At 36.9% G+C, this 14,440-nt stretch overlaps 1 protein-coding gene across 1 annotated transcript in view; it reads left to right on the top strand.

Moving 5' to 3' along the window:
• Window positions 1-14,440, top strand: part of LOC126266864 (thioredoxin domain-containing protein 5 homolog) — a 91,195-nt gene that overhangs the window by 51,301 nt on the left and 25,454 nt on the right. The window contains exon 5 of the mRNA XM_049971489.1: window positions 4,834-4,989. Within this exon, the coding sequence (XP_049827446.1) occupies window positions 4,834-4,989 (156 nt within the window). The remainder of the gene's footprint in view (window positions 1-4,833; window positions 4,990-14,440) is intronic.

Genomic DNA, 14,440 nt, shown 5'->3' with positions numbered 1-14,440 from the left:
TGTAAAAATTGGGACTTTGTACGGGCGCTGATGACCGCGCACTTGAGTGCCCCAGAAACCAAATCTTTAGACACCAAAGTACAATGCTTTGGTACTCTGGAGGTGCACAAATATGGCCCGAAGTGCCTGCAGTGTTGACCATTTGTTCCAACTGAATCTTTTAGGGTAAATTATGTACTAATGAGAGACGAAAAGTCATTTGGATCAATCGATTTACTATTGTAAAGCAAAATCGATGCACATTCTGTGAGCGTTTCCGTAAAGCATGAATCATAAAGATGGAAAAACAACGTTATTCTTTTCTAATTTAAAAAACCTTTACTAACAATCTCAAACACTGGAAAATTCAGGATGGAATAGTTACTGTATTGTCAAAAAGATAGATAGCTACTCACCATACAGATGAGTTGATAAGTCACAGACAGACACAATAAAAGACTTCTAAACAAGTAAGCTTTGACGTCTTCTTCAGAATTAGACACACGCACACGCACACACACACGACTATCTCTGGCTGCTGAGGTCAGACTTGTCTGTGGTAATTAAAAAATATTTGCAATGAAAACTGGATTTTGTATAGCAGTAAGTAATTAGAAATAAGAAGACCCCTTTTTTGCAGAAATGACAGATACTTGTTAATAAGCATGTATTTGACTAATTTTGTCTGTAAATGACATAGATATTTAAAATGAACACAAAAAAGAAAAAAAATGACTTAAATGAGTTGTGAACTTGTGATACAGAATTACCAGTCTTGAGTGCTACCAACTTTTTTCTATCTTTATGCAGTTTACGTTTCACAGAAGTGCTTGTAGATCATGCACCTTTGCTTAGGAATGTCTCGCCCAGGATCGAACCCAGGCCCCTTCCCTGCAGGTAAGTATTCTACCACAGGGCACAGGGTCATGCTGTCCGTCAAAAAAAAAAAAAAAAAAAAAAAAAAAAGTGACATTGCCTTAGGGTATTAAAGACCTTCAGAAAACTACAAAGTCGATTTTCTCAGTATTTATTGAGAGCTGTATGGGACATCTTTGCAGATTGGTATGTGGCCCCCTTGTAAGCAGAGCACTAGTGTTATCAAGGAAAATTTGCACCAGTTAAGGCCCCAAAACTCTCTGCATCCCTGAAATAGAACGTACAACAATGTTCCCAAATCAGTCCTTGCAGTAATAAGCTAAATAGGGATATAATACTTAAAATCTTCTAGGTTCCCAACTTCAGACTTCTTAATGGAGTTTTGTAACATTTTGGAATCCTCCTTGGTTTTAGGCAGTCGTTGTATTGTTCCACAAAAAGTATATTACTAATTCAAAACTTAGATGAGAATGCTGACACAACTGTATGACACACAAGCATCTTCAAAATTTACTGTTATTCTATGATGATATGTCTCATCTGTGCAGTGTTGCAGTGTATATCGGCGAGGGACTTACCTAGTAGAAATATTGCTTTTTCATCTCCATTCTTGATTTGTACTTCCCTCAACCTGTATAACAGTTGGCGAGATCAGGCATATTAATCATTCCCAATAAAAGTTGCATGATCCACATCAAATATCTAGTGCAACCTGCAAACAAAGGTAGTTCTCACAGTGCTCCTACTGTACCTTGAATGTTACATTGTTGGGGTCTTCAGTCCGATGACTGGTTTGATTCAGCTATTTGTGCTAGTTTACGCTGTGTGAGCCTCTTTATCTCTTTGTAACTACTGAAATGTTTCCTAGATTATCCCTGTGACGTGTTTTGTGAAGTAGTGCAGTATGTTAGTAGTCGGGTAGGCTGCTAATGTCAAAATGCCTTCTTTTTGTTACCCATGTGTAAACTTAAAAAATAAATTTATAAAAAGAATGAAATCTCTCTCACACACCCGTCCCATCCACCCTCCCATCCTCTCCAAATCAGCATCGAATTATACTGTGTGTGCTGCTTATTGTTTTGCTTCTGCTTTTGACATGCACTAAAAACCTGACAAGAGGCTACTTCTTTGCACACTAGTGAATGAAAGAATTTTCTTCTTAGAAGCCACATATAACATAACATAACAGCTTTTTACACACAGTAAATCCTTCAAACTGTCCTCCATCTGCTTGACAAGTACATTTCAACATCATTTGCCATGAACCCAGTTAAAATACATAGCAGCCCTAATCTCATCCTCTTTTTTTTCTGCGACTTCCTTGTGCAATGTCAGGGGCATCGTCTTCTGTGAAGGCTGGTGCAACTCTGAGGCATGGAGGAAACATTAAGAGCAGCAAGTATGGGCAAACGCAAGCCACTGCCACTGTTGCCGCATCTAGTAGCAACACAGTCTCCCTTACCATCCAGTCAGCATGTGCATACAGAAAAAATTCAAAGTTAATCATGCATGTCCAGCTTCAAGTGACATTAAATAAAAGCATTTCAGTAATTGACACTCTTAATTTGTAAATCCTAAATACCTTATGCAACACGTCACTTTAACAGAGTTGTATTTTACACTATACTACACCACCTTTCATCCATTTGAACCTGTGTATTCAAGACTTGACCTCCCTTTGTACAGTTTTTTCTTCAATTACCAAATTGATGATTCCATGATGCCTTAGGACTGGCTGCTCCAACGTTGCCCCATAGGTTGCGGGCACTTTTTAGCTCGTCTTCAGGCAGATGCAGCTAGTGTAGCCCCTGATGCCTGTATTATGTCTATGCACATGTGCAAGTTACTTGGCCTCCTCGTCCACATGCACTCAACCATTGCAATATATTTGTCAATAATATGACCCAGTTGCCTGACTGCCCACACATCAGCTGTTTGGCCACCCGTGCTTGTGTATCTGCAGCTGCCCACATATGAGCACTTGAACTGGATCAGCTGCTGTAGGATATTTCAACCGGTCGCTCCTTTTTTTAAGTCAAGTTGTGCTACAAATAATCCCCTCCTCCCTCCACACTTTTATTCAGCACAACCTATTACTTATCCCATCTAAACTTCGACATTCGTCTGCAACACCTTATTTCAAAAGCTTATATTATCTTCTTTTCTAAACCGTTTATCACGTGTGTTTCACTTCCACATAGGGCAACATTCCAGATAAATATCTTCAGAAAATACTTCCTAACACTGAACTTTGTATTTGATGTTTGTTTTGTCAGTTGTTTTGGTGCCCAAATAGCAAAATTTTGTCTATTGCTTTTAGTGTCTCATTTTGTGATCTAATTCCTTCAGAATTGTTCGATATAATTAGAGTGCATTCCAATACAGTTGTTTCAGTTTTCTTGATATTCATTTTATAACTTAGTTTCAAATCACTAGCCATTCTGTTCAACTGCTCTTGCAAGTTGTTTATCACTGTGGTTTACTGGTAACATTATAATTCTGTCAGAGTTTTTCTACCAAATTAGCCCTTTGTCTCGTTTACTACTTGCTCAATGTACATACAGATTGAATCAGATGAATAATACTGGAACATGCCGCAATCCTGTCCCACTCGCTGCTCAACCATTGCTTCCCTGACGTGTCATTACACCCTTAAAACTATAGTTTGTTTTCCCAGCAGGTCGTAGATAATCTTTGGTTGTCTATATTTTGTCCCTATTATCTTCAGAATTTCGGAGTGTGATTCACTCAATATTATCAAAAGCTTTCTCTAAAATTGTAAATGCAGGTTTACCTTTCAACTAATCTTCAGCGTCAGCACTGCATCACATGTTCCTGCACTTATACGGAACCCAAACTGATCTTTCCAGAGATGAGCTTCTACCAGTGTTTGTATTCTTCTGTAAACAGGTAGTGTCAGCCTTTTGTTACCCTGAATACTCCTGCTTTAAAGGCAGCTTTCTGTTCATGGTTGTGCTGCAACAGAATGTTCCTTTCCTGGGGATATAAGCAACAGCAAAACTGATGAGGCTGGCCAACGTCTGAATCAGATATCTTTTTATTTGTAGTTTCACACATACCTGCTTAGCCACAAAACCATTTATTTTATTTTAATTTATACTTAACACTTTCACGTATTCATCTGGCATATAAAATGCACACTCTGATTGTAATGCACACTTATTTGTATGATTCTGTTGTTTTTGACATATAATTTCCATAAAGCAACTGCAGCAGTTATGATTTACAGTGTCCAAATTTCCGTGTGAAAACACGTATTTGATGATTGAGAGTAATTTGGTTACTAGTTGGTATAGATTGTGTGCCTACATATTTGTCATGCAACTCGTGGTTTGCTTTTGATACTAATTACTAATTTCTAGTTTTACTTGCAATGTGTATTGCTAATTCTTTAATGACGTTACCTGTAATGTGTTATTGCAGTGATAATAAATTTCCAAGAGATGAGTCAAAGTACATTTATTTTTTATCTAATTTGCCACGCAAAAATCTCTTTGTCGAAATATACTTTCCATACTTTATAGTATATACCAACCAAATATTTTTATTTTTTTAACCCATTTTGTGACACATCTTTTTATGTTCTGAGTTAAAATGTTGGACCTGAAAGTATTATGTAATTTAGCTACTTAGTATGTGGCTGTCACTTATATCTTTTCTTTATATATTTCTTTGAGGACATGCTCTATTTATTCCATACCTATAACTGTGGAAGCACCAAAGTGTTCAGGGGAGAATGCTTTAATACTAGAGAAATGTGGTCACAAAATCTCGACATCTTGTAAAACACTCCATTTTGCCTTTTGTTGTTAAAAATTATCATAATACCACAGCATGAACATTTGTGATGCCAATTATTTTACTATTGGGTGCAGCCCAAAAATAAGTTAATGTTGTTTCAAACTTTAAAAAAAATGCTACTATAACTGTGAACTATATGGTTTCATTTTTACCCAGAAATTAGCTCCGACGTGGGAGGAACTTGCCAAGTCTCTGGAACATGACACATCTGTTGTAATTTCGAAAATTGACTGTACAGCCCATAGATCTGTGTGCAATGATTTTGAGATCAAAGGGTATCCAACCTTACTATGGATTGAGGATGGAAAGAAGGTAGGTTCTGATATTATTAGTAAATATTAGTAGTGTGCATTTTAGTTTTTCATAAGTTAAACCATTTTCCTCATTTTGAAAACAATGAGCTATTTCAGCGTATAAGGCAAATCATCATTATGCGCCAGCAGCTGATAAAAGAACAGTTATATAATGTCTGATGTTTATAGAAACAGAAAAATATATATGGATCTCTAGCTTTCAGATTTTTAAAGCAGTTTCTTCATAGAAGAAAGTGAAAGATTAGAAGTAAGAGGTAACACTAAGGTAAGATGATGTTGGAGTTAACCAAAATTGAATTAGGAAAGGTGTATATAAACTCAAAATGAATTGTAGGGCAGAAATATAAAACAATACAGAAGGATTGAGAAAGTTTTTTTTTTTGGGGGGGGGGGGGGGGGAGGGAGGGGGGATGAAGAGGCAAAATTTTGGAGTGAGAGGAAGGAATATCACATAGAAAGAAAAGGGGGTAAGGCTACTGAAAAATATGGAGAGGTAAAGAGATAGGGATGAAGTGGATGGTTGAGGCTGAGTGTTTATTGGAGAAGCGTTTTCCATCCCAAGGGTTGGAATGGGAGATCAAAATTATCTGAGCTATGAATATTATCGTACCCAGCAACGAGACATTGGGTGTTACTTGTACGAACAATTTGTGTAGTAAAAACTGATTCTGATTGAGAATGTCAGTAGTAGGGTTCATGTGACATGCTTGTTTTCTTTAATTAGTCAATTTTGTATGGTTGTAAAAGATGTATGACCTTTCTAGTAGCAAATATTTCATTTACAGGAGGTATGTAGAGTTTTTATTACACAGAAATAATTTTCATGCGCAATGAAAAGCGTAAATATTTACATGGCTTGCATAAATGTTAATGTGACAACTGACAATGACAAAACTGTAAACTGACACACACACACACACACACACACACACACACACACACACACACACACACACACAGTTTCTGGCATAACATTATAAGTCAGATTTTGACTAAAATGAGTTAAGCACTGTGTTACATAGTAGAAACAGCACTCTTTTGGAAGGCATGGTGGTGTATCTCTTTGTATGCACAATAACGTCACAAATGGCACTGCAAATTGTATGTGTAATAACTTTTATAATACATGTTATGACAAAGTAAAGTAAGTCTGACATGCATCACAATGCCCTTCCAACTCTGGGACGTCCCCTTGTCTTCATTATTGTTATTGTTATTATTATTATTATTATTATTATTATTATTATTGTGTAGCAACATTATCAAAACTGGTGTGAAGAAGTTATTGAATTATAAGACATATATTACATACATCACTGTACATAATTATACTCAAGTATTGTTAATTTAAGGAGAAATCCATGGTACCCAGGTTGCCACAAGTTCTCGAACTCAGGGAATTTTAAATGTGTTGGGGAATTATTACTAAAAAAAGGAAAAATCCCATTTTTGTCTCAGTAGATGAAATGATATGTTTACTGAGATGTCATGCATTGTCAGTAGCTGGGAGCAGCTGAACATCCGGTACAATATTCTCGGAATCTTTTACATATTGTATCGTAATATCATATTCCTGTAGGGACAGCATCCATCACATTAACCTACTGTGCAACAGACGACTACTCCTTAGAAAGGGTAGAGCTTGATGATCAGTACAAACATGGATTTGTGATCCCCATATTAATGTTTGAAATTTCTGAATACTCCATACAATTGCCAATAGTTCTTTTTCAGTAGATATATAAATCAATTCATGTGGAAGTTTCTTTCTATTTTATTTAATTCATGCTTAGACTATGGCTAGCAAAAGCTTTGGTTCGGTGTGCTACATTGTTTAGATCCCACTCTCTTTGAAAAAGTTCTGCAGCAATACTGTATTCCGAAATTTTAAACGGTTTGCCCATAACCAGATGATGTAATATGGGTGATTCAACAAGCACTGCTTTGATGTTTTCAAACACGTCATTTGCCCCATGGTCCCAAATCCACGGTACACCCTTCCTTAATAAATGTAAAATTTTTGGATCGTTCAGTTCTTGACCGCTTATGTACCGTCGATAGTATCCGGCCATTCCGAAAAATCCCTTCAACTGTCTTACGTTTATAGGATCTGCATATTGTTTAATTGCCTTGATGTGTTCAGGGTCTGGACTAATTCCCTGCACCCGTACAATATGACCTAAAAACTTTAGCTCTTGACATACAAAATATGATGTAGATAGCTTCACTGTAATACCTTTCTCTTTAAATCTTTTCAGAGTCTTACTCAAAGTTAGACAATGTTCTTCCCAAGAAGCTGATATTATGAGGATATCATCTCATATATTATTAAATATTTCAATAAATCTCTCCGTAATGCTTCATTCAGTGCACATATAAATACGGATACAGAAGTATTAAGTCCAAAAGGCAGGCCATACATTGACATATAATTTACTATCAAATAAGAATACTGTATATTTTTTTGATTCTGGATGAAACCTAATTTGCCAATATCTTGCAGTCAGGTCCATTGTACTAATGGGTCTGTCTCTTTCTGTGTCTATATGCTTATTCAATGTCCTCGTAACACTAATCATACCCCCCCTGTAGCTTTTTTCACCACGACCAAAGGGTTATTCATGACGCTGGAACTTCATTGTATTATATTGTTATCAGTCATTTTGTTGATTTTCACCCTAACTGCTTCTTTCAAACTTACCAGTATTGGATGCGGCTTACAGAAGAATGGAGAGTCATCTTTGATTTTAAACTTACATACATAGTTGCTGATATTTCCTGGAAGATCTGAAAATAATACTTCATATTCCATTAGAATTTTATATAAATCTTGTTTTTGTTCACTGGTTAATATTATAGACTCATTTACTTTGTCTTGTATGTCAGCTCATTGTGATACATGATCTACACTATCAACCTCTGGTGACAATTATGCTGTAGCTGTTAATCACAGACATTGATAGTTGTTTGTATATCACTGTAGCTGTCTGTTACAAATGTTATCTTAAGTTTTGAGGAAAATGTTGTACATTTTGAAAAAGGAGACAATAGATACAGCATAACTTTAAATTCTAATAGCCAATCTAAACCATTCAGTACATCTGTTTATATTCTCTACTATTAACAGTGTTTGACGTAATAAAATATTTCAAATGCTACAGTTCACTTGAGTTTCTTGTTTCACAACTGTACTTTTTGGTCCTGTTATACCAACTTTCTAAACTCCAGTTACTGGTAACAGTGGTAAGTGTTGTTTAGTCTGTAGTTAATTAAAGAATGTGCTAGATGTGAGTGATACTTCACTCTCTGAGTCTATAAATATGTTAACTTCTGCAGTCTTCACGGTCCCTGCTATTATTGGTTGTGGATTACTGATAACTAAGTTTTGCCCTTCTAGTAGTAGCCATTCTTTTGTAGGTCTTTTGTGTATGAAATTAACGTATTTATCATGAACCAGGCCTCCTAGTGTATCTCTATGACCTGGGCCCCGACCCTGGGTCCAGATCGCACCACGTTTTCCTCATTATTAGTAACTACTGTTTGGTTACCTAATCGAGATATTACACGACCATTCTGGTGGTACAAATTCCTGCAAAGTTACTGGACCAAGAGTCAAAGGTGAATTAATCTTTTGATACTAGTCATTGCAGTTCTGCTTATTATACTGGTGTATTTTCGCTATGTTGACTTCATGCTTTTTGAAATTATTTCCTCTACTTCTTTTGTAATTTGAATTTTCCCCTTGATGTAAAGTTTCATTACGGTCTTTACTTACGGCATTTAGGGCGACGATGAAGGATAACAATTCTTCAACAATTTTCCAGCCACTACACAAGATGTCTTACCTTGCTTTGATGGGTAATCGTCTAATTAAAATTAGAACCAATCCTCCTTCCTCCATCAGCTTATCTAAATACTTCGCACGTGTTAGATGCCAGTCAGAATATTTACTCGTGGTACCCCAAGTGTTATTGTAATATTTTGGGTCCCACAGACCTGATATTAACTTCTCCTGGGCACTTCCAGATCAATACTTCTCCTTAAATTTCTTTTGAAAATCTATTAAAGAGGAAAAGTTCTCAATATTGCTGTGCCCCACTCGTAGACTTCTCCTAGAAGGTAACCCATTGTAAATTCAATCTTTTTAGAGTCTTTCCAGTTTTTGGCAAAACTTTTAAACCTTTTCAAGCAATGTGTCGGGTGCACATCTCCATCGGGCTTGAATACAGGAAATTGTCTCGATGACCCTGAATTTGCTCCCCATTGCAAATCGGTGACTACTTCACTAGTTAATACAACATTAGGTGAAGTTGTCAGTTTTTCCACTTTGTCCTGGATAAGTTTGAATTCTTTCCACAAGTCATCTATAACCTTTGAGGTATCTGAAAGTTCTGAAGAAACAATAGATGACACGTTCCCGGTGTTACTCTTTCGGTAACTCTTCTTTTCAAACTACTTACATTTATGATATCAGAGTTTGCTATTTTCTCTTTAAAGCTTCTTTCTACATTATCCACTCGTGTACTTACACCTGTAATTTGCAGTTGAATGACAGGCATTAACTCACATGGCTTATCTACACTTTCTTTTAAAGTATTCAGTCCCTTCTTTACAGCATTTTTGAAAGATCCTAATTTTTCATTGATTTCTGATTCTACATTATTGCATCTGCCCTCAATCTCAAACTCTAACTTTTTTGATAACTTGTGGAAATTATCTTTGTTTACTACTAAGGTCAGTGAACTAGTCAATTCAGTCTTTAAATCTATCTTAAAGTACTCTACTTTAGTATTTAAAGTGTCAAATTCAATCTTCAAATCTCCCATGCCATCACATAGATTACTTAATTCTTTACTTTGTGAATCTACCTTGGCACTTAACAATCTTAAAGTTTCGTTCTTAACGTCCAATTTAGCATTTAAAATTGTACTCTGAGCATCTGATTTATCATTGAAAGTTGTACTATGAGCATCTAATTTTTCACTTAAAGTCGCACTTAGTTCCTTTCATAAAGAAGCCATTTGAGCATTTGACGCTGCACTTTGTGCGTCAATTAAATTTAATAACTCGGTCCAGTCTGGCATTTCTCTACTGACTCTCATAGCCATACCTGGTTCTTGAGTTTCTTCCATTTGCTGTATGTTATCCATATTCTTATGAGCTTTAGATCTAGAAAGCATTCAAAAACTTCACTCTAACAACTACACTAATACAATTCACTCAACAGTTTATCCAACTTTACACTCAAAAAATAAAGTGCTGTTTTATGCTCACCCAGTGTAGAGTTTAGGCTCCATCAGCAACCAGATGTGGAATCAGCACCAGTGAACAGCAACTGGTGCCGGTGGCGTCAGATGTAGGTTTCCGCATCAACGTCGTTGAGCGGATGTGGAAGCAGGTCAGCACCGATGAACAGCAACTGGTGCCGGCGTCGTCGGATGTTTTCTTCCGCGTCTGCGTCCTTGTGATGTGTGTGAGAGCAGTCTATTCCCCACACTGGATATTCTTAGTCAAATTGCTCTTGGCGTATCTGTTCTTAGTCTAATAAGTTGAGATCTTCTCTCTTTTCTTTTAACGTTATGACTTTCTTATGTCTTCCCTTTTGTTGCATTTACTAATTTTCCCCATTTGATTTTTAATCTTAGTCCAGTTTCCCATAATGGTTCTCTCGCCTTGTTATGCTCGATTGCTATGACAACACACAATATCTTCTTATCTCGTTTTCGTCTCAAAATTCCTGTTTCCTTCTGTCCTTTCACACAGGTTGCCAAGTTCTAAAGCTTAGGACGAATTAAAGTGGCGAAGTATGCGTGTAAACTTCCACTTCTTTAATGATATGACTTAGTTGAGTTTGTCAGTCAACTGCTGCAACCTCCTTTTCTCTTCTTCTCTGGAGTATATTTGCTAGGAACAGGAATATCTCAAGACTCTTTCTACTTTAAAAATACGCAGACATATGCAGTTTCTTTTGCTTCATTTAACGATGTATATTTAAACATTAGACTGTTTCAAATCTCATTCTCCACATAAACAAACACTGTCAAGTAAGTCTCCTCGCATGTCCAAAGGTTAGAAACAAAGTTTATTTACACGTGAGAGAAAGTTGGCTTAAAAACCAAGCCCATTCTCATCCTGAATCCGAATACACGTCTTATGCTCTCCGAGTCAAAGGCAAACATTAATTAACAATATTTCAACTGGTGTTTTTTTTTTTTTTTTTTTTTTTTTTTTTTTTTTTTTTTTTTTTTTTTTTTTCCCCCCTCACTACGATAATCAAAATTATAAAACAGCATGGAATAACACAGAAGTTCCGTGAGTCTGCTGTGTTCTTTCATTAAACTTCCATGGCGCAACCGGCAAACACTTTTCAGTGCTGTTAAGACCACCATGTCTACAGTCTTCTTTCTACTTGCTTCAGACTTGCACACACAGACAGGTGACACACAGTAGATAGGCTCTCTCACACTTGTGTTTAAAATATCGTGTGTTCAAGATGGTAGAAGGCCGAGTGGTTCTAGAATTTACACGGAAATTCTCTAAACACTACAGTGTCAGGAGACGTGAGGTGCCTTGATCATGACAGGATTGAGCCCAAACAAACTTAATGTGCACCGGATCATCACCATAGAGTGGCCATCATCATGAATTCTGTAGGAGGAGATTACAGTGATGATACAAACATTGAATCAGAGCCATCATTGAATAATCTGAAATTTTATGACTTTGAAGAAGGCGGTCTTCCAGTCATCACAGGCAAAGAATTAATCCTCAACAGTGATGTATTATGTCATATAGACAATAATTCTTAAACTGTCACAACTCCTCAAGAAAATAAACTTTGCGAAAGAAAGGGAAATGTGTGCAGCAATGATGAATACAGCTCTGTTATGTATTACAAGTTACCTGCAACAAACTGTGTGTAAATCAAGGGACATTTTGCAATGTACCAAATAAGACAATGCAGCTATGAACACACTGACCACATGTGAGGGAGAGTGGAGTTGCTCTGTTTGGCCAACCTTATGTGGTTTTTTCCTGTATCACTAAGACAAATTCCGGGATGTTTCCTTAATCAAGGCCAGGGCTGACCACCTGCCCTATCCTCATAAAGCATGTTATGTATGTTGTTTGTTGTATACTTTGACCCATTGATTCCTTAACAAATCTTATATCATACTGAGATTATCATTGGATGAGTAATGATAAATAAAATAAAGAAACAGTATGTGTCAGGTGTACACACCAGACGTTTCAGTTCACGACATTAACTTCATTGCAGATGCAACAGATTTTACTGTTAATGATGCATTACATAGTAGAGCTCATCGAGTGATTTGAAGCCATATATGATGAAATAGTTACTAGTGAAAAATGATACCTGTGACATTGTGGAGAGACCAACAGATGAAAGGGTAATTGATTGTAGGACTGTTTTTGAGGAATAAATACAAAAATGTTGGATTTTTGCTGAGAACAAAAGCAAGAATAGTTGCATGAATATTCAGTCAATGGCCTAGAGGTGACTTTGTGGAAACAATTTCTCCATTTGCCAGAATCGAATCATTTAGTTTGCTCGTGACTGCATTTCTCAGTGGTGGAACTGGCACAGAAAAATCCACTGGACACCTGGATTCACCGGGTGTATTCTCACAAAAAAATGAAAAATGTGGAAAACATAATTATGCGATCAAGAAGGCAAGTGACACGCCCCCAACAATGAAACCGGTGATAAAGCATGGGAACTTATAAAGGCCGTTTATGGGATGCACCAAGCTGGTTGACAGTAGAGTGGCAAGTTGACCAACCCTAATATCAGTTGGATTGCAACGCCCCAAAAATGTAGGGAATCATCCAGTCTTCCTACTCATTTATGTAGATGACATAATTACTTCAGCATACTGAGAAAGGGAAAACAAATCCAGGATTAGTTATCTGCGAGATTTGATGTTGAGGATCTTGCTGCCATAAGGTGCTATTTGTGTATCAAGGTAAATCAGTCTGTTGACAAAATAACATCAAGTAAAAGTGACTGTATCAGAGAGGTCCTACACCAATTCAGACGCCATTGGTATGTGGAAGCAAGTTGTATTCAAAAGCTACAAATAGGGAAGGTGGCTCTCATTATCCTTTCAGAGAAAAGATTGGAGCATTGATGTACATTGCCATTGGTGCTTGGCTCGACATGCTATGCAGTCAGTAAGCTAAGCCAGTACAATAACATCCGTAATTTTATTCACTGGCAGGTGGCTAAGCAAATCCTTCAATAACTGAAAACAGCCATAGACACAAACTGACTTACACCAAGGATAAGAGAGGAGTCTTCAGTTTCACAAATGCTGACTGGGGGAGTTCTGATGCTGATGGAAATCGTATACAGGCCCCAACTTTATCTTATATAGACCAGCAGTTTACGATGCAGTTTTGCTCAGTCATCAGCTGAAGCTCAGTACATAAGCCTCATGAAAGTAGCAAAAGAAGCAATTCACCAGTCTACATTCATGTAGGAGCAGGGGTTAGGGAAACTGTCATACATCATTGTGTTGAGTAACAGTCAGCTGAAAAGTTAACACATAACCCAGTTCTTTTTAACTAAAAGACAAAGCACATTCATATAAAATATCCCTTCATACGTCAAGCTCTGTAAAAGTATCTGCTGAAACTTGAATATTAGCCAACAGAAAATGTGACTGCAGATGTACTAATGAAGGCTCTTCCTGCATTAGTACACGAGAAATGTGTTGAAGGACTTGGATTTCAGTCCTAGAGGTACAAACTTAAGACTAGATTTTTAATTTACAACTGTCTGTCAAAAAATTGAGGGTGTGTGTTGAAATTCAAATTTAACCATCATGTAATATAATTTATGTCCATAGACACATTTTCAAATCTGTTGTTCTTAGATGTGTGTTATCCTCAATTGTTTGGTAATTACGTGTCATGTATGTGTTTTCAAAGCACATCCCAACAATTCCAATGGAAACCTCGTCATTTTGCAGAACCTTGAAAAAGGGATCCTAATGAATATGATAGAAATATGGAACCATACTCAAAATCGAAGATAAAAAATCTTGAATGAAAAATATGTGAATTACTTATTCGTTCCCACAACTAATAAAAATTATAAGTAAATAATGTGTCTATATATAAAGATGCTGTGACTTACCAAGCAAGAAAGCGCTGGTAGATAGATACGATAAAAAACGCACAAACACAAACTTAAATTTCAAGCTTTCACAACCCAAAGTTGCTTCATCAGGAAAGAGGGAAGGAGAGGGAAAGACAGAAGGATGTGGGTTTTAAGGGAGAGGGTAAGGAGTCATTCCAATCCTGGGAGCGGAAAGACTTACCTCAGGGGGTTGCGCTCGCTCGTATGTCTGCCTGTGTGTGTGTGTGTGTGTGTGTGTGTGTGTGTGTGTGTGTGTGTGTGCGCGTGTGCGCGTATATACCTA

Source organism: Schistocerca gregaria, chromosome 1 (genome assembly GCF_023897955.1).
Source record: "Schistocerca gregaria isolate iqSchGreg1 chromosome 1, iqSchGreg1.2, whole genome shotgun sequence".
In the NCBI taxonomy this organism is placed as follows: domain Eukaryota; kingdom Metazoa; phylum Arthropoda; class Insecta; order Orthoptera; family Acrididae; genus Schistocerca; species Schistocerca gregaria.
This window is presented reverse-complemented; position numbering and strand designations above follow the sequence as displayed.